Below are 20,970 nucleotides of genomic sequence, written 5' to 3'. Positions count from 1 at the left end.
ACAGGGAAATGGATGGAAAACCACGGAGGGGGAAGAACCACCCACCACCCTGCTTAAAGTGACTCTAAGTCAGTGGCAGGATCAGGAGAGCAGCCAGGGCCGGTGAGTTGCCCCCAACCTCAGCTCCATCTCCATCCTCAGGCATTCTCCAAGCGTGGAGTGGGCATGGGGATCTGGCGGGAAATGGTGCCGGCTAGCATCTTCATCTGCGGATCCCACGGCCCAATCCTCAGTCGTTGTGAGGGCAGTGTAGGGTGGGTGTGTGTTGGGGAAAGTAGAGTAGCGGTCGCCCCGCCCCTTTCTAGTTCCCCACCTCTGGGGCAGGTAGGACAGGGGAATGAGGAGGACCTGGGCCAGGGTTGTCGGACAGCCGAAGTCAGACCCCGTGTCAACTGGCTAGCAGGAGTGCCCATGGGTTAACTCTGTCCTTCTCTCCCTCCAGCTGGACGTGGGTTGACACTTGTTAGTCGTGAGCAATGGACTAATTTTATCTCACTCCAGCTCAGCAAGAAACCAATGCTGAGGAGAGTGTAGTTCTTCTGAGAGGTTCTGGCCGGGGGAGGCCAGTCGTAGGGTGAAAGGGAAGGGGAAATGCTGAGGCCTCCATCCTGGAAGGGGCGTGGTAGTCCCTGCCTGTGCCAAGGGCTTTAAGGTCCATAGGCTCCGGGTGCTGGGGTCCAGAAGAGGAAAAGGCATCTTGGAAAGCAGGTAGTTCACATTCCTTCTTGTGTTTCTTCTCTCTCTTTTTTCTTCACATCTGTTCCTTTCATTCTTGAAATCCCTGGGTTCTAGCAAAGTGCCTGTCAAAGCAGGTCCCTAGAAAATATTACTGAAATGATTTGAAAGCCAGGCATGGAACTTTGCTTCTGGTGACCACTAGAGAGAGCTGAAATGCAAGATTTGAAAGGCCTTCTAAAGTAAAGCCTTCTCAATGCCTGCAGAAGTTGGGTATTTAATCCCTTTTCTTCTTCTTCTGGAGTCTTCTCTAAATTTCAGCTTATTAGAATTTGAACTTGCTTCAAAGGCTGTGGTTCAAACCAGCACACACTCTAAGCACCAGCTGTCAGATACCATGGTTTTGCTGGAGGCACCTGTAATTCCTATTAGCTGGCCTGCTTTGCTGCTGTGAAGCAGCAGGGAACTGCTGATTGCCTCTTCAGACATGAAAAGGCCCTAGAGGAGAGCATATGCTCATAAAAAATATGGGATTCCACAGCTTTGAAATCTAATGATCCTGAGTAATCAAACACAGACTAGGGCCTTGTGGCTCTTAAAGGAGGGATCGAGGGGGCAGCAGACCTTGGGTGGGAGAGCCTGGGGCCAGGCAGCAGAACAGAGTAATTAGTCTCAGTGGGAAGAGACGAGGCTGGCAGCTTGAGGATGTCTGCACTGAGTCAGGGGAGAAACAACAATAGCCAAGAGCTGGGTGGTAAACCACCTTCTTGCAAAGGAAACCAGTCCTCTCCACTCTTCTCCTGTCCAGTGTATAGCCACAGGGAGATGGGCTTTATTTGTATGTCTTGGGTTGCTGAGGCTAGAAGGGCAATAGGTGGGACCAGCTCTTCAAGGCTAAGGCTACATGAAAGTCTGGAATGGCTTGAGAAGAGAGAATTCCAAAAGTGTATGTCAGTTGGAAGTGAGAGCTAATTGTGAAAAAAATGGGCTATGCTAAAAGTCAGATTTGGCTCAGATTTCATTTTTGCTTGGATCTGGTCCTGCCAACACTCATTTGCAGATGGGTTCGATGTATAGTTGTTGAATGAAGTGGGCAATTTATTTCCCCCTCTTTGTGTCAGTTTCTTCATCTGTGAAATGAGAGGTTTGGACTGGACTGGAAGTCAGTGACCTGAGTTCAAAGTTTCAACCTATTCTGTCACTGATGAACTCTGTAAACCTGCTGCAGTGCCTTTTATCCAGACATTAGTGTCCCCAGTTAAATTCAATGCAGAGTATGAACAACAGAGATTCTAAGGATACGCTTTGTCATTGCTGTAGATCTCTCTTCTGTGTTACCCTCAATTTTAGGCTGCTGCTTGGTTATTTAACCCAACTATACTAGTCCCTTCAAGTTACCCCATCAATAACAAGGGAGAAGAAAAGGGGCTTTTACTGGATTATTGGCAAGGTCTTTGATAGTTTTCAGCATGGCATTCTTGTAACAAGGTGGTAGCCTTGATGGGGCCTCCACTCCAACTCAGCCATTAACCATGTTCTCATTTTGTGAAGTAAACACTTTTTTACTACAGAGCTCCCTAAAAATCCAATCCTGAATAGTTCACCCAACTTCACCCAACCCTGTATAGCTTCTTCTCCGATTTCTGCTCTCACAGAGTATAGACCCTGGCAGAAATTTGATGTGACATGATTTCAGTTCTGAAGCTAAACCTCTGCTGTTAACCAGGTTAGGACTATTTCACCAGTGTAGGCAACATACACACCAAAGCTGGATTTTTAGATTTGTTTATTTTGTTCCAAACCTTTTGAGTATTTAAATGTCCCAGATCTCAAGCTCCCAAGTTTTGTTCATTCTCTTTGATTTAACTGTAGTGCATAAGAAGCTGCATCTTACCCTAAATATTAATACTGTGCTGCTTTCACCAACCAACATTCTCCCCAAAAGCGCACAAGCACACACATGCACATGTACATGTGTGGAAGAAGTAAACTGACACCCTGCCATGTTATATGACACCTGATAGAGCAGATTTGGGACCCGTGAATGTCTTTCCTTCATCTGGAGAGAAGTGGGTGGCAGCCTGATTCTTAAGAGCTGTCCACACCGTGAGTAACAAAAGAGGCCCTGCAGAACTGCCCTCAGGTGACTTGGTGGGGGTGGGCAGGGAAGAATGGAATCAGGAACTTTGTTGCTCCAATATTTTCAGTGGCTTCTTCTGGGAGTTACAAAGCTCCTGGGGGCCAGCTCCTCCTGTTCCACTGCTGTTTGGGATAACAGGGTAGTAATTAGGCAGGCCCCTTCGTGTTCATAGAGCCAAGAACCAATGGGTTTTCCTTTGGGGGGTTGATAAGAGCTGGACTGGGACCAATGGAGGGGGCTCCAGAGTTTGGCCTTGAATGAAGCCATCAGAGGCCAACCATGCCCCAGCTGCCTGTCTGTAACGGAAAAACTCATGGGTGGGGACCACTGTCTTCTTTGGAGCTCCTCAGGGGCAACCTAATCCTCCTGGCCCTGGGATGGCTCTGGCTTGGAGTAGCAAGTCACTGTTAGCTCTAGGTGACAGCCAAGGTGCCTGGTGAGAAGGTTATGGTAACAGGAATACAACAGAAAAATACCTAGAATGGGAGAGACACAAAGAGGCTGAATGAAGGAAGTGGGTGAGCTCCTAATAAGGTGAGTTGTGCTAGCTGGGCACAGCCTGGCTGGAAATTCTTTTCAGCAAGAGTGCCAGCCAGAGCCTAGGTATAGGGAAGCACCTGGCCCCTACTTCAGAGGATAAAGATGGTCCAGAGTCTATCTTTCCTGGCACCTTTAATTCCCACTAACCGAGTGGTCCAGGATGCCCAGCATGGGGGACACATTGGGTAGTAAAGGCTGTGATGGTTTGCCCTTCCTAAAAGAAGTTTTCCAACCCTATGTGTAGCTGCTGCCTCTACATTTGGGGGATTCAGGTTGGAAATAGAATTTTCCCTCAAACAGTTATTTTCCTGGCTTGGCCCAGGTGAAAATGTTGACCTGTCATGAATAATGAGCGATGGAGGCATTGGTCCTTCCCCAGGTCAATAATTATTGCCCCTCCCCCACCATGCCATTCCCCCTGTCATCAGTCTCCCTCTGCCTCCTGAGATGAGAGTAATTTCTTCACATTTTGACAGGTGGATATAGGATGGGGAGCAGGGACAGCCTGCAGGTTAATGCATTAGCCCAGAAAATCTGTAAAAATCAGTGAATGGAACTTTATAGTGTTTAAGGTCCCTTTCCTATGTGATATTCTATTATTCCAGTCAATGATTATAGAAGCTTGAGCCAAACAGTGAGATGTGGCTCAGACTGAGATGAGTGGAATTGATGCTAGTGTTAGGGGTGGGTTGGGCCAAGGTGAGGGTTGATTGGCCCAAGCTCTGGGTCTCTCCTTTCTTCAAGCACCCATTAGTCTATGACAGTTATGAAAAGAAATAGAGGTGAATGAGAAGGGAGAAGAGGCAGTAGAGGAAGAAAAGGAGGAAGGAAAGGAGGAGGCAGACTGTTAACTAACCTTATGATGGAGAGACTATCTATACACTTGTAAAATGATGTCACCCACACCTCTTGGGAAGCCACAGCCCTCAGAGACACTGAGGCTAAACAAGATTCCTTGTGTCATTTTACCTCTATGCCCTTTCTGCCACACCTCTCAATGGTTCCTAAGGACAGATGTCAAGGAATTCCTCAACACACAGAGATTTAGATCTTCCCCCCAGGCTCCTGGGGACACAGTAGCACCTTTGGCAGCTGCTTTTAGTGGGTGACTAACAAGCTGGGCCAGGAATTCCCATCCTTCTCCTCCCCCAAGAGTTACAAAGTTTATGGAGAGGTTCCAAAGGCCAGGGGGTGATCCCAAGCTTTCCTAGAGCCTGGAAGGAGATGACCCTGGCAAGTTTAAAGGCATTCATGGGGAGAATTTGGTTAATGAGTTTGGAACACTTGGAGCTTTGGCTCCAAGGGGATGGTCAGGTGGCTGAAATGCTGTGTGTGCAGGTTTGGGAACAAGTGTGCTGGTGGCAAAAATGTAAATGCCGAGCAGGGCAAGGTGAAGGGAAAGGTTTGGGGAGGAGCACACGATGGCAAATAAAAGGCATTAGATTGGTTCCTCAGGGGTAGAGGAGCCCGGCAGCAGCTCTCCATTGGGGTCTGGGTCAGGGGTCAACATCTTATCCTTGCTGGAATCCCTTTGCTCTTTCTTGAACATCCTTTGATGCATCAGAGGGACGAATAAGAGGATTACTGCCCCAACGATTGGGGGTACACCGGCAAAGTAGAAGGCCACATGATAGTCCCCAAAACAGTTGCGGAGGAGGCCTGAAAAGTTAACAGAGACAAGTCAAGTTTAGCTTTGCTCTACTATACAAAGATGTCCTCTGCTTCTTCTAGGAGCCATCAAAATGCCTATCCAGAGAATCTTGGCCTGTACTGCCTTGACCCGGGAGCCCAACTCAGTTTAAACACTCCTCGATGTAAGACACAAAACCTCTATTACAAAGACAAGCAGCTCCTCTCTGAGCCACTGGGATTGTAGGCTCTTGAGGCAAATGCTTATTATGAAAGAAGCAAATGAAACTTCTCAAAGTTCTCCATTTTTTACTTTCATAAGCTACAGTTAACTTCTAGTCACTCCAAGGTATGGAGATAGGTATGGAGGGAGTCTATTTTAAAAGAACTCCACAGAAGATGACCAAGACTTGTCTTGGTTCACAGTGATACACCTTCTCACACCCAACTTAGGCTAGAGTGTTCTTATGTAATAATTCAGCTAAGTTCCTATTTTCCCTTTCTTTGAAGTGCCCATTTGCCCTAAGAGGAGGCTAGGGTTAGGGTTAGGGTTAGGGTATATGTGTATCCTTCCTTCAAGTTACAGATATGGTTGGCCCCTCTGGGTTCTTCTAGGTTGCCAATGTGGTGAATGTGTTTGGCATGATACATGGGGCCTTCTCTGCTCACCTCCATAAGCTAATGTGGGATACCTCATAGGGAGGCTGAGCCCAGAAACAGTACTAATGTAAGGCAGGTAGGCCCTGGGGCTGCTTAGGAGGTAAGCAAAGTAGAAAGAGATATGGATTCTGGGATCCACATTTGGAATCAGGAGTTAGGTAGAAGCTTCCTTCCCTCAGTGGACAGTGTGGCTGTTGTACAATGGCCTGAGTAGGAGCCTTTGTCACTGTAATGCAGTACAACCAGTGCCCTCACAACACCTTGCACTGAATTGGTATTCAAGGAATAATTGTTGAGTTAGCCTAGTTGGCCAGCCTGAGATACTACCCCATGAATCAATATTTGCAATAAATCATAAAAAGAGGAAATGATGTTCTCTTATTAGTTTTCTTTGTTTCCTATGTTTTCTAGGGTACAAACCATGCCCTCCTCGGAAGTAGAGAGAGAAATTAGGAGTGTGAAAGATGGCAAGCCAACACTTTGCCTGTTGCCTGCTATAAGTGAGCTTCATTGGTCCAGTTTTGAGTTGTGGTCTTAATTAAATGTTTTCTACAGGCTCAGTTCAGAAGTTGGTAGAGGAGGAAGGGGTGTCTCTAAGTATTAATAAAACCAGGGCCCACTTTTGTTTCTCTTCCTGCTCAACTACCTTGAAAATAATTACTTGCTTGTGGAGAGAGAGAGGGAGAGAAGATTCGGGATCAATAGAATGGTCAGAAGGCCACATTATTCTCTCTACCCTCCTGGAATCAGCCATGCTGTCTACAATAAAAACTCACAGCCATGAAAAGCCCATCCCCTCAAATGAATCCATGCACATATACTGTGCTTAGTCTCTTTCATCAATAGTGGTAAGAGGTTTCATGCACTCTGATGAGACTACTTGAAGAGACAGGAGGGAGAAAGGGACTTTAAGCAGAGGCACTTAGCAGGGCTAGGTCCTGAGGAAAACAAGACCCCTCCACTCATGTTCTCCCTTCAATGTTAACCTCACCTGCAATGGGGGGTCCGGCAATCATCGGCAGGGCCATCATACCCAGGAGGTAGCCAATGGCCTGTGAGGCCTGCATTGGGCCCACCAGCTCAAATGCGATGGGGGCCATGATGGTGATGAAGAAGCCATCGCACAGGCCCAGGAAGAGGCAGACAACGATGAGGCCTCCGAAGCCCCGGCAGAGGGGAATCATCATGGACATCAGGCCCAGGAGTAAGAAGGAAATGACCTAAAGAAACAACAGCCTGTGGTCATGTTGTGCTTGCCCATCAAGCCCACACAGTAAAAATCACATCTCCTTTCTCAGGGCCTTATTTATACAGTCTGTAAAATGGGACAAAGTGTTAGTTGCTCAGTTGTGTCCCACTCTTTGTGACCCCCATGGACTGTAGCTTACCAGGCTCCTCTGTCCATGGAGTTCTCCAGGCAAGAATACTGGAGTGGGTAGCCATTCCCTTCTCTATGGGATCTTCCAAACCCAGGGATTGGACCCATGTCTCCCACATTGCAGGTGGGAGATTCTTTACCATCTGAGTCACCAGGGAAGCCCATGAAAAATGGGGCAAGGGGATGTCAATAGAAAGCCCAGTGGACTAAATAGTTACTTAAGTTCCTTCTAAGTCATTTAGAAGGACTTAGAGTTCAAAATTTTAAAGACAGTCCCTATTTAACGTTGATTCTGTCAAGATTTTTAAAAGAAAGGACATGGCCCCTGTCCTCAAGAAGATGTCTTTTGACTAGATTCTGAGATAAATGGAATTGCTGTTTCTGCTTTCTGATCCTGTGTTTGTCTGCCACAGGCATCAGGGTCTGGGACCAGACCATGCTGGTGTTTTCATATCCAAGTTAGATTTAGGAAGAAGAAGGGGAGGAAGTGAGGATGACTTTAATAATGATTAGATGGGGGCACAGCTTCCTGAAATGGGGAAGGAGCCAGTGCCCATTTTTGTGGGAGACTGCCAAAAGCAGTTTTCTAAAAGAAAACACCTTAGTATGAGGGAGACCACCAGGAGGTTCACCCTGGTTCACCCAGGTTTTAGGACATGGGACACACCACCATCTCAGATGCTCAAGGCAGTATGGCTCTGGGGGCTTCTGGATTTGTCTGAGCAACCTGCCAAGACAACAAAGGGGATTCTAATGAGAAGCAAGGCACTCAGGAGGTCTAGGGAGCCTGAAGCCAGCCCCAGGGACACTGACTAGCCACTGGGCTTTCCTTGGGCTGAGTAAAATTATTCTGAAGTAATAAAGCTGCCTTTCCAGTGGCTGGTTTTTCCCTCTCAGTAGAGAGAAGGGCCACTGGAAACACAACTGATTTTTAAAAAATAATTAATTTATTTATTTTTAATTGAAGGATAATTACTTTACAATATTGTGTTGGTTTCTGGCATACATCTACATGGAATCAACCACAGGCAGACAAATGTCCCCTCCCTCTTGAAACTCTCTCCCACCTCCCACCCCCTCTCACCCCTTTAGATTGTCACACAGCCCAGAACTGAGTTTCCTGAGTCATATAGTAAATCCCCCCAAGCTATCTATTTTACACATGGTACTATATATGTTTCCATGATACTCTCTCCATCCATTCCACCCTCTCCTTCCCATCCTCCCCATACAAGTTGGTTCTCTATGTCTGCACCTCCAATGCTGCCCTGCAAAGAGGTTCATCAGTACCATCTTTCTAGATTCCATATATATGCATTAACATATGATATTTGTTTTTCTCTTTCTGACTTACTTCACTATAATAGGCTCTAGGTTCATCCACCTCATTAGAACCAGCTCAAATGCATTCCTTTTGGGGGGCTGGGTAATAATCTATTGTTTATATGTACCACAACTTCTTTTCCATTCATCTGTCGATGGACATCTAGGTTGCTTCCATGCCTAGCTATTGTAAATAGTGTTGCAATGAACATTGGGGTACATGTGTCTTTTTCAATTATGGTTTCTTCAGGGTATATGCCCAGTAGTGGAATTATTGGGTCATATGGTAGCTTTATTTCTAGTTTTTCAAAGAATCTCGATACTGTTCTTCATAGTGGCTGAACCAATTTACATTCCCACCAACAGTGCAAGAGCGTTCCCTTTTCTCCACACCCTCTCCAGCATTTATTATTTGTAGATTCTTTGGTGATAGCTATTCTGATAAGTGTGAGGTGATATCTCATTGTAGTTTTGATTTCCATTTCTCTAATAATAAGCAATGTTGAGCATCTTTTTAAGTATTTGTTAGCCATCTGTATGTCTTCATTGGAGAAATATCTATTTAGGTCTTCTGTCAACTTTTTGATTGGGTTGTTTGTTTTTTTGGTATTGAGTTGCATGAGCTGCTTGTATATTTTGGAAATCAATCCCTTGATCATTTGCTATTGTTTTCTCCCATTCTGAGGGTTGTCTTTTCATCTTTTTTATAGTTTCCTTTGCTGTGCATGTATGCTGCATGTGTGCTAAGTCACTTCAGTCGTGTCCAACTCTTTGCAAACTATGGACCATAGTCCGCCAGGCTTCTCTATCCATGGGATTCTTCAGGCAAGAGTACTGGAGTGGGTTGCCATGCCCTCTTCCAGGGGATCTTCCCAACCCAGGGATTGAACCCATGTCTCTTACATCTCCTGCATTGGCAGATGAGTTCTTTACCACTGGTGCCACCTGGGAAGCCCTTCCTTTGCTGTGCAAAAGCTTTCAAGTTTAATTAGGTCCCACTTGTTTATTTTTGTTTTTATTTCTATGGCTCTGGGAGGTGGGACATAGAGGATCTTGCTGTGATTTATGTCATAAAATGTTCTGCCTGTGTTTTCCTCTAAGAGCTTTATAGTTTCTCATCTTACATTTAGGTCTTTAATCCATTTTGAGTTTATTTTTGTGTATGATGTTAAGAAGTGTTCTAATTTCTTTCTTTTACATGTAGCTGTCCACTTTTCCCAGCATCTTTTATTGAAGAGATTCTCTTTTCTCCACTGTATATTCTTGCCTCCTTTGTCAAAGATAAGGTGCCCATAGGTATGTGGGTTTATCTCTGGGCTTTCTATCTTGTTCCATTGGTCTATATTTCTGTTTTTGTGCCAGTACCAAACTGTTATAACGATGGTAGCTTTGTAGTATAGTCTGAAGTCAGTTGATTCCTCCAGATCCATTCTTTCTCAGGATTACTTTAGCTATTTGGGATATTTTATGTTTCCCTACAAATTGTGAGATTTTTTGCTCTAGTTCTGTGAAATACCATTGGTAATTTGATGGAGATTACATTGAATCTGTAGACTGCTTTTGGTAGTATAGTCATTTTCACAATATTGATTCTTCCAACCCAGGAACATGGAATATCTCTCCATCTGTTTATGTCATCTTTGAATTTTTTCATCAGTCATATCGTTTCCTGTATACAGCTCTTTTGGCTCCTTGTGTGTGTATGTGTCAGTAGCTCAGTCATGTTTGACTCTGTGATCCTATGAACTGTAGCCTGCCAGGCTTCTCTGCCCAAAGGATTCTCCAGGCAAGAATACTGGAGTGGGTTGCCATTTCCTTCTCCATTTGTCTCCTTAGGTAGGTTTATTCTTAGGCATTTTATTCTTCTTGGTTGCAGTGGTAAATGGGATTGATTCCTTAATTTCACATTCTGATTTTTCATTGTTAGTGTATAGGAATGCAAATTATTTCTGTGTATTGATTTTGTATCCTATGACTTTACTAAATTCATTTATTAGCTCTAGTAATTTTCTGATAGTATATTTAGGGTTTTATATCCAAAGTTTCACATCATCTGTGAACAGTGAGAGTTTTACTTCCTCTTTTCCAATCTAGATTCCTTTTATTTCTTTTTCTTTTCTCATTGCCATAGCTAGGACTTCCAAAACTATGTTGAATAATAGTGTTGAGATTGGGTACCCTTGTCTTGTTCCTGATCTTATAGGAAATGCTTTCAGTTTCCTATCATTGAGAATGATGTTTGCTGTGGGTTTGTTATATACGGCCTCCTCAGATATGTAGATGACACCATCCTCATGGCAGAAAGTGAAGAACTAAAGAGCCTATTGATGAAAGTGAAAGAGAAGAGTGAAAAAGTTGTCTTAAAACTCAACATTCAAAAAACTAAAATCATGGCATCCAGTCCCATCATTTCATGGCAAACAGATGGGGAAACAATGGAAACAGAGACATACTTTGTCTTTTCAGCTCCAAAATCACTGCAGATGGTGACTGCAGCCATGAAATTAAAAGATGCTTGATCCTTGGGAGAAAAGCTATGACCAACCTAGACAGCATATTAAAAAGCAGAGACATTACTCGGCCAATAAAGGTCCGTCTAGTCAAGGCTATGGTTTTTCCAGTAGTCATGTATGGATGTGACAGTTGGACTATAAAGAAAGTTGAGCACTGAAGAATTGATGTTTTTATAAACTGTGGAGTTGGAGAAGACTCTTGAGAGTTCCTTGGACTGCAAGGAGATCAAACCAGTCAATCTTAAAGGAAATCAGTCCTGAATACTAGTTGGAAGGACTGATGGTGAAGCTGAAGCTCCAATACTTTGGCCACCTGATGCAAAGAACTGACTCATTGGAAAAGATCCTGATGCTGGGAAAGCTTGACAGCAGGAGGAGAAGGGGACAACAGAAGATGAGATGGTTGGATGGCATCACCAATTCGATGGACATAGTTTGAGCAAGCTCCAGGAGTTAGTGATGGACAGGGAAGCCTGGCATGCTGCAGTCCATGGGGTCACAAAGAGTTGGACACGACTGAGTGACTGAACTGAACTGATGTTGAAGTAAGTTTCTCCTGTGTCCATTTCTAAACAGTTTTAATTGTAAGTGGGTGCTGAATTTTGTTGAAAGCTTTTTCTGCACCTATTGATATTATCATATGACTTTCAATCTTTCAATTTGTTAATATGGTGTGTTGCATTGATTGATTTGCATATATTGATGAATCCTTGCATTCCTGGGATAAACCTGACTTGATCATGGTGTATGATCTTTTTTGTGTGTGTGTGTGTAATAAAGTTTTATTAAAGTATAAAGGAGATAGAGAAAGCTTCTGACATAGGCATCAGAAGGGGGCAAAAGAGTACCCCCTTTGCTAGTGTTAGCAATGGAGTTATATACTCTCCAATGAATCCAAAGAATGTCTGGAGGTTGTAAAGACCTCACCAGACCTACTCCCATAATTTACATTGTAAGATAACAGAGTTGGCCAGAAGGTTTAATTCAAAGATCGTCCTCAGGCAGGATACATCCTTGTAAAGACCAGACCTACTCCCATAATTTACATTGTAAGATAACAGAATTAGCCAGAGGGTTTAATCCAAAGACTGTGCTCAGGCAGGATACATTACTGTTATATAATCCTAAGGAATGTAGAGGGAAAAAAGTAAAAAAGTTTGTCCTTTCTTCCTCCTTGAATATCCCAGACCTCTCTCTCCTTGGGGACCCCTAGACTTCTTATCAACCTGCCTAGGAAATGACTCTCACTCCCCCCTTTTCTTTTAGGAGAATTATGTTGCCTAGGGAAAAGGGGCGTCGTTCTCATTCCATAACTTCTTCCGAGCTGACAAGGGGCGTTGTCCCTAAATTGGTGAGGCAACATATTCTCCTAATCCTCATAGTGAGGATGTCTGATCCAGGGGCTCCAAGTAATAGTTGGAGGAGGCTGTGGCACTCATAGGAGCTCGGACAACTATTTGTAAATTAAAAGGTTTTAGATGGTTAGAAAACCCCATTATACAGTTACAGATGTAAGGCAAAATAGTCACTAAACCAAGTTAAAATCAAAATGAAAAGTCACATTATGTCCATAGTTACATCAGTCCATCTTAAGGTTGTTAGATGTCATCAGTTTAAGAAGAGGCATCGCATGCGATTGTTGAAGGTATTTACAGACTTGGAGAAAGTCCTTTCCTTGAAGTGGAGATGTCCACCATGGAACGCCTTCCACTGATGAAGAGAGGAGTGCTCCACAGACCCAGCAGTTAGACCGATTGTGGAATGCAGCATAGGAGTGAACCCAGGACAGGAAGGCATTGTCTTGAGGATCAAACGGCAGACTCAGGATTTCTGGAGTCAACAGAAGTAGGCTCGCATAGATTATCAGGCCCATCTTGTCCTGAAGGATCCCGGACGAGCCCCCAGGATGAAAGGTTGTTGCTGAACAATAAGTCGTGGGATTCTTGGCCTCTGGAGGAGGCAAATTCAATCCCGGGCCAGAGACGAGGCTGGATCACTCAGAGCTTTTGTGTAATAAAGTTTTATTAAAGTATAAAGGAGATAGAGAAAGCTTCTGACATAGGCATCAGAAGGGGGCAAAAGAGTACCCCTGTATGATCTTTTTAATGTGTTGTTGGATTCTGTTTACTAGAATTTTGTTGAGGATTTTTGCATCTATGTTCATAAATGATATTGACCAGTAATTTTCTTTTTTGTGTTTGATGTCTTTATCTGGTTTTGGTATCAGGGTGATGGTGGCCTCGTAGAATGAGTATGGAAGTATTCCTTCCTCTGTAAGTTTTCAGAAGAATTTGGAAAGAATAGGCATTAGCTCTTCACTAAATGTTTGATAGAATTCACCTGTGAAGCCATCTGGCCCTGGGCTTTTGTTTTTGGGGGAGAGTTTTGATCACAGTTTTGATTTCAGTGCTTGTGATTTGCTTCCTCATAATTTCTGTTTCTTCCTGGTTCAGTCTTGGAAGGCTGAATTTTTCTAAGAATCTGTCCATTTCTTCCAGGTTGTCCATTTTATGGGCATATAGTTCATAATACTCTCGTGTGGCCCTTTGTGTTTCTGTGATGTCTGTTGCAACTTCTTTTTCATTTCTAATTTTGTTGGTTTGATTCGTTTCACTTTATCTTGATAAGTCTGGCTAGTGGTTTGTCAATTTTGTATATCTTCTCAAAGAACCAGCTTTTGGCTTTATTAATCTTTACTATTGTTTCCTTCGTTTCTTTTTCATTTATTTCTGCTCTAATCTTTATGATTTCTTTACTTGTACTAACTTGGGTTTTTTTCTTCTTCTTTTTCTAGTTGTTTTAGGTGTAAAGTTAGGTTGTCTATTTGATGTTTTTCTTGTTTCTTGAGGTAGGATCTTATTGCTATAAAGCTCCCTCTTAGAACTACTTTTGCTGCATCCCATAGGTTTTGAGTCATCATATTTTCATTGTCATTGTTTCCAGGAATTTTTTTATTTCCCTTTTTATTTCTTCAGTAACCTGTTGGTTATTTAGAATCATATTGTTTAATCTCCATGTGTTTGTGTTTTTACTGTTTCTTTCCCCCATAATTGATATCTAGTGTTATAGCATTGTGGTCAGAAAAGATGCTTGCTATGATTTCAATTTTCTTAAATTTATTGAGGCTTGATTTGTAACCCAAGATGTGGTCTATCCTGGAGAATGGTTCATGTGCACTTGAATTCTTGTATTCTTTCATGTGCACTTGTATTCTTCATTTGGATGGAATGTCCTGTAGATACCAATTAGGGCCATCTGGTCTAATGTGTCATTTAAGGCTTCCATTTCCTGATTAATTTTCTGTTTTGATGATCTATTGATGTAAATGGGGTGTTAAAGTCCCCTACTATTATTGTGTGGCTGTCAGCTTCTCCTTTTATGTCTGTTAGTGTTTGCCTTATGTGTTCCTATGTTGGGTGCATAAATATTTACAATCTTGTATTGATCCCTTGGTCATTATGTAGTATCCTTTCTTATCTCATAATATTCTTTATTTTAAGGTCTATTTTGTCTGATATGAGAATTGTTACTCTGGCTTTCTTTTGATTTCCTTGTGCATGGAATATCTTTTTCCATCCTCTCTTTGAATGTGTCTCTAGGTCTGAAGTGGGTGACTTGTAGACAGCATAAATATGGGTTTTATTTTTGTATCCATTCAGCCAGTCTGTGTCCTTTAGTTGGAGCATTTAATCCACTTAATTTAAAGTAATTTTGATATATATATTCCTATGGCATTTTCTTAACTGTTTTGTTTTTGTAGATCTTTTCCTTCTCTTGTGTTTCCTGCCTATAGAAGTCCCTTTAGCATTTGTTGGAAAGCTGGTTTGGTGATACTGAATTCTCTTAACTTTTTCTTGTCTATAAAGCTTTTGATTTCCCATATATTTTGAATGAGATCCTTGCCAAATAGAGTAATCTTGGTTGTAGAGTTTCCCCTTTCAATACTTTAAATACATCCTGCCATTCCTTTCCGGTCTATAGAGTTTCTACTCAAAGATCAGCTGTTAATCATATGGGGTTTCTCTTGTATGTTACTTGCTGCTTTCCCATTGCTGCTTTTAATATTTGTTCTTTGTGTTTAATCTTTATTAGTTTAATTAATATGTGTCTTGGCATGTTTCTCCTTGGGTCTATCTTATATGGGACTCTCTGTCCTTCTTGGATTTGAGTGACTATTTCCTTTCCCATGTTAGGGACGTTTTCAACTATAATCTCTTCAAAAATGTTCTCAGACCCTTGATTTTTCTCTTCTTCTTCTGGGACCCCTATAATTTGAATGGTGTGGCATTTAATATTGTCCCAGACATCTCTGAGACTATCTTCAATTCTTTTCATTCTTTTTCCTTTATTCTGCTCTTCAGCAGTTATTTCCACCATTCTATCTTCCATGTCACTATCCATTCTTCTGCCTCAGTTATTCTGCTATTGATTCCTTCTAGAGTATTTTTAATTTCAGTAATTGTGTTGTTCATTTCTGTTTATTCTTTATTTCTTCTAGGTCATTGTTAAATGTGTTAATTGAGTCTTTCATTTTCTCCATTCTATTTTCAAGGTTTTGAAGCATCTTTATTATCATTCCTCTGAATTATTTTTCAGGTAGTTTGCCTATTTCCTTTTTGTTTATGTGGTCTTGTGAGTTTTTATCTTATTCCTTCATTTACAAAATATTTCTCTGTCTTTTCATTTTTTTTTTTTCACTTACAGTGTTTGAATTCTCCTTTTCCCAGGCTTTGGAGTGATATTCCTTCTTCCTTTTGTTTTCTGCCCACAACTGGCCTTTTGATTAAGGTCACCTGCAATGTGTGTCTGTGAGCCAGACAGAAGACCTGGGCTCCACCCACTGTAGCCAGCAGAGGCAAGTTGTCCCAGAGTCAGGGCTAAGACTTGATCTGTTAACCAAGGCTTCGACAGGATCCAGGATTTTCTAATAGTGCCCATTTGCAGGCTGACTTACCCAGGAAAAGTCACCACATGATAAGTATAAATGTCACCACATCACCAGATGGAAGGTAGATAGGAGGGTCAAGGCTATTTCAAGCCCTAAAGATTTTCTGTGTTGTTGCTGGTAGTGTGTTTGATAGGCTGATTGGTTGGTTTTTGGAGAGGATAAGAAATGTCCTGGTCATGCCATCTGAGGAAAACTCTTATTTGAGGAACTTTTGAACTTTGCCTAGGCTGTTTTGGGATAGATATGCAGAATCTAGGAATATATCCCATTTTCTCCTCTAAGAGATTCACGTGCAACTGTAAGATAAAACTAGACCCACCTATCAACCAAATCATAATGATATGCCAATTAAGGAGTTAATACCATTAAATACTACAAAGTACCCCATTAACTGGTGGTAATTACTATCTATTGTATCTAGTTGCCTCTTAATAACCTCCATGAGGCTTTGCCAAGGCTTGGAAATTAAAAATCCCTCTTGGAACCAAGAAATAGGTTTCAAGATTTGACCCAAAGTGAGGTTGTCCTAAAAGTTGTCACTATTTCCTTTCCAACAGACTGTCCAGGGGCTTTACACAAGACACATGTGCCTCTCTGTCAGTAGTAGGAACCAGAAGGTCTAGTGGATGACTTTTCTGAACCTGAAGCTGTGTACACTCCTTTCCTCTCCTAGACCTGTACCCCTGCTCTGACCCAGGGAGAAAGGGAGGCAAATTCTTGTGATCAAGAAGATCACAAGAGTAGCTCAAGAGGAAGAAGTTCATTCATTGTTTCATGCCCTCAGCCTAAGACAGTTACCAGCACAATGTATTTGAACAAATCACTTTCCCTCTCTGGGACTCAGTTCCTCAGTTAATAAAATGAGGAATTTGGGACTATGAGTTGATGAAGATATGTTTCAGCTTTAAAGCTCCAAGATTATTTTATTTTTTTGTAAGTGGTAAAACTGGGTCAACTAAGAGTGGGAAAAGGGAGAGAATGTCAGATAGGTAGGGGCAATAGACAGCAGAAGCACTGAGCCATAAGCCTAGTACTGCTTCTGACTGGTTATTGCCTCTTCCTCCCTTGGAACTCCCTCTTGGAACAATAGAAAACAAGAGCTGCTTGGGCCCTACCTCTCTCCTAGGGAATATGTTGAGAAATTAGCTATATGGGTAGGCAAAGGCTGCTTCCACTCCTCAAGATAAAGCTCTGGCCCAATGCTAACTTACCATGATTTCCAGCACCCTTTGACCACAATGGGGACATGTGGAAGAAGCTGGGAAAGCCACATATAATCCTATACAAAAAGTCACCCAGGTAAGGTCTTGTCAATATTGGTACAGGAAATTAAATTTTCATAATTGGTTTATCTCAATCACAGGCTTTTGGTTTGACCTTGGTCAAGTCACTTATCATGTCTGGGACTTGGTTCTGCCATCCATCACTTAGGGTAAAGCAGAATATGAAAAGAATGCTACACAGGAGTTCAGTTCTTCCATGACTATCTGAGTCTTTTCCTCAGTTTCTCCATCACTGTAATGAGAGGTTGGACTGGATGGACCATAATAGTGCCCCTAAGCTCTGACAAAGCAGATTCACCAACTCTTGCAAATCTACCAGAAAGTTAAAAACAATAGGAAGCCTTATTCATATCCTCATTCAAGATATATGAGGGTATTTAGGAAAACAGCTGGGGCTATCAGAAGACAGAGAAATCCCTGCTGTGTGTAGTCAGGGCCCCTTGGAAGGGCTTTCAGGACATCTCCAGTAGAGTCAGAACTCAACCACCTTCCTAATGAATTCTTTATGAACCACATGTTATCTGGGGCTACTGTTACTCCTCCATAGGGTTCCACACTTCGGTACCTTCTGGTACACTTGCTATCCAGTAGATAAAGACAGACAGCTTGAGCAGTAGTCTGTATTCAAGCCAGACCAGGGCCTAGTTCACACAGAAAGTGGCCTCTCAAGCATGGATACTGCCCAAAATATATGGCTATCTGTGTCACTTTGAGAAGGAATATAAGTTTGCATAGTTAAAACATTTTTTACTTCTCAAAGCCTGGTCACATTTTTATTTCTTTTGATCCTCACATGTGAGGTGAGATAGGAAGAAAAGAATTATTCTCATCATACAGAAGAGGAAAGTGAGGCCTGGAGAGGGCAAGTGAGGTCTGGCCTTTTCTGGCACTTTTTTTGTGTCCATCAAGAGGATGGCATTTGAGAGCCAGTGTTTGGTGTCAAGTAGTTCTGGAGGTATAAGAAGTGGTGCACTTGGGCCTAGAGGAGAGAGGCATTGGGCCACAGAGTACTACAGATGCCTAAGACCCTCCAAGAGCATATAAGGTACCAATGAGTTCAGTCCTCAGGGCAGGTAGCATCTAATTCCTGGCTTCAGTTTCCCTCTTTCAGATGGTAGAACTTCTATAAATAAATATTTTCTTTGAAAGTGTTCCTAGAGTTTCCATTTACAGTGGCTGCTTTCACTAGATCCTTATTCCATCTTGAGGAAGGAGCAGAACAGGGATGATGATCTTCACTTGAAACCTAGGGAAACTGAGGCTTTGAGACTGATTGATTTCCCATGTTACATAGCAAGCTGTGTCAGATATACCCTACCATTATATCCCAAAGGCTGGAGATAACCTAGCATCATGTGGCAGGCTATTCTGTCAACAGGGTGGTCACACTCACCTGCAAGTAGATCTTCTTAAGCCCAGGAATGGAGTCACTGACACGGCCTGACACAAGGCGCCCAAGGCCTGAGGTAGCCCCAATACACACCAAGAGCACCCAGGTCTGCTTGATTTCCAAGAATTCCTCTTCCACATACTTCATCTGAAAAGCATAACACCAGGTCCCCAGGATAAGAGGAAGAAGAGGATCTGACTGGTTAATTGTTAGCATACCCAGAATCCTCCACTGCTTACTTCCCTGGAACATACAAGAGTGATTCTCCTGCAGCCCCCTCCCCTGTAGCCTTAGCTCCAGAATCAGCTCTCTGGTTGTTTCTAACAGCTTAAAAGGCTGCACATCCCTTGGCTCTCTGGATTTTGGGCTTCTGAGCAACAGCTGAGGACAGTGGGTGTCTCTAAGCCTCTTCCAAGCCTTGGCAGGACAGAATACAGCTTTAACAACTGAAAGAAATCTAGGAATTCCTTTATTGTCTCCCCATTCCCTGACCCAGAACTGACAGCCTAGGGCAACAACAGGTCACCAAGGGAGAAGGATCCATCAACTTCCAGGTAACACTCCAAAACTATGTTTTAAGAAACACAATGTCTGTGCAAGATAACAGCTGGAAACAAACAACATTTCTGTGATCATATAAGTTGGGTAGATGCTGGTTAAACAAAGCTGAATAGAGTTTTTTACTGTATTTTGGAATCTTTTGGTACCTTTATAAGATTGCTACACATTATGAAGGTATACAGATCTAGTATACATTATTTCCTAAACAAAATTACTTGACTACAAAGGCCAGCATTCCTTAAGACACTCTCTTAGGAAACCCTATTGTTGATTCATCTAGGGGCAGTCTTCTGTATCTAAGTGATGCTTATCTTCTCTTGAGCATCCATCTAGATTTATCAGTAGGGGAAACCATAGGCATAGGTCTTTCCCTAAGGAACTTCCCCCATTTCCCACTGAGGTCTTCCCTCATCCTCTGTTGTTTCCTACTCTCCAAATACCTCTTTTGTCTTTTTCCAAAGATCCTAGCTCTGCCCTTTCAATGTCCTCTGCCTCTACCCTCTGAACTTCAGGCAGATTACATGCAGCTTCTTGGGGTCAGGTAGGGTAGACCCACCCTGGTATTTCTCACCAGGTGTACATAGGGAACGAAGTAGCCAAGGGCAGCAGCAGCGATCCCGAAGGCCCAGATGCGGTAGGTACGTTGGCGAAACACTCGCATGTTGAAGTACTTCCTGAGCTGAGCCAGAAAGCGTTGGCACAGGGTGTGGACACCTCTCTTGCTTGGGGTGTCTTGCGAGCTTGGCAGGAGAGGTCGGTAGGTGAGTGAAAGCAGCGTAAGAATAAACATAAAGGTACTCAGCACCTGGAAGGTTTGAGCGAGCTTGATCTTAGCCCCCAGTGTTTTGATGAGGAGGGGGAAGGATATGGAGAAGATGCTACTCCCAGCAGACACCACACCATTGGCCAGACCCAGACGGCGTTGGAAGTAATGGCCCAGGATGACAAGAGATGGCTGAAAGGCGAAGGAACAGCCACAACCAAAAAGAATCCCATAGGTGAAGTAACGCAGGCTTAGTGAGCTGTGGGAGAGACACCAAGAGCTATTCTCAGAAGCCTGACCAGCAGTTTATCTTCCCTTCTCCGCTCCACCCCTCCAGCCCCCCTCCCCCACCCCCACCCCCGTGCCAAGATCTATATCCCCCACCCTCAACCCACAGCCCCAGTTACTGCTGACCCTCAGAATAGACAAGAAATAGAACCTTCTGATCCCCATTTTATAGATAGGGAGACAGAGTTTCAGAGAATTTACCCAAGGTAGCATAACTGGGGGCTTCCCTGGTAGCTCAACTGGTAAAGAATCCACCTGCAATGCAGGAGGCCCTGGTTTGATTCCTTGGTTGGGAAGATCCCCTGGGGAAGGGATAGGCTACCTACTCCAGTATTCTTGTGCTTCTCTGGTGGCTTGGATGGTAAAGAATCTGCTTGCAATGTGGGAGACCTGGGTTTGATCCTTGGCAACCCACTCTTGTATTCTTGTGTGGAGAATCCCCATGGACAAAAGGGCCTGGTGGGCTACAGTTCATGGGGTCGCAAAGAGTTGGACATGACTGAGAGACTAAGCACAGCACAGCACAGCATAACTGGGGATGAGCAAAGCTTGGACTTGTCTCTAGGCCTATGTGACTCTAGTTTGAATCATAGGGCCCCATCAGTACTGTTCAAAAGAAAGCTACAACTATCCTTTGCAAAGTCTAGATGAGAGGCTACAAGAGTAAATTAGTGGCTTAGAGAGAACAGTTTCACTTACTGCTCATCTAGACAACATGGGTAGGGTGGTAACCAAAGCTTTATCCCAAGTAATAAGAAAATTCTGCAAGGAGCCAAGATTCTGGATGTTTGAGACCCTCCATGGTACTCTTCAGTGTCTTTCTCCATGCTCAGGGCCCTTAATATTTCAGAGTGGTTGGTGGTATCCTTAGAGATACTC

At 43.2% G+C, this 20,970-nt stretch overlaps 1 protein-coding gene across 1 annotated transcript in view; it reads right to left on the bottom strand.

Moving 5' to 3' along the window:
• Positions 1 to 2,450: 2,450 nt before the first annotated feature.
• Positions 2,451 to 20,970, bottom strand: part of SLC16A2 (solute carrier family 16 member 2) — a 129,516-nt gene continuing 110,996 nt past the window's right edge. Inside the window, exons 3-6 of the mRNA XM_065915195.1 lie at positions 19,612 to 20,062; positions 18,483 to 18,626; positions 6,636 to 6,864; positions 2,451 to 5,014 (exon numbers count right to left, since the gene is read on the bottom strand). Of these exons, the coding sequence (XP_065771267.1) occupies positions 4,794 to 5,014; positions 6,636 to 6,864; positions 18,483 to 18,626; positions 19,612 to 20,062 (1,045 nt within the window). The 3' untranslated portion in view covers positions 2,451 to 4,793. The remainder of the gene's footprint in view (positions 5,015 to 6,635; positions 6,865 to 18,482; positions 18,627 to 19,611; positions 20,063 to 20,970) is intronic.

The sequence above is a fragment of the Muntiacus reevesi genome, chromosome X (assembly GCF_963930625.1).
Source record: "Muntiacus reevesi chromosome X, mMunRee1.1, whole genome shotgun sequence".
Classification (NCBI taxonomy): Eukaryota; Metazoa; Chordata; class Mammalia; order Artiodactyla; family Cervidae; genus Muntiacus; species Muntiacus reevesi.
The sequence above is the reverse complement of the archived record's forward strand: the minus strand, read 5'-3'. Positions and strand labels throughout refer to the sequence as shown.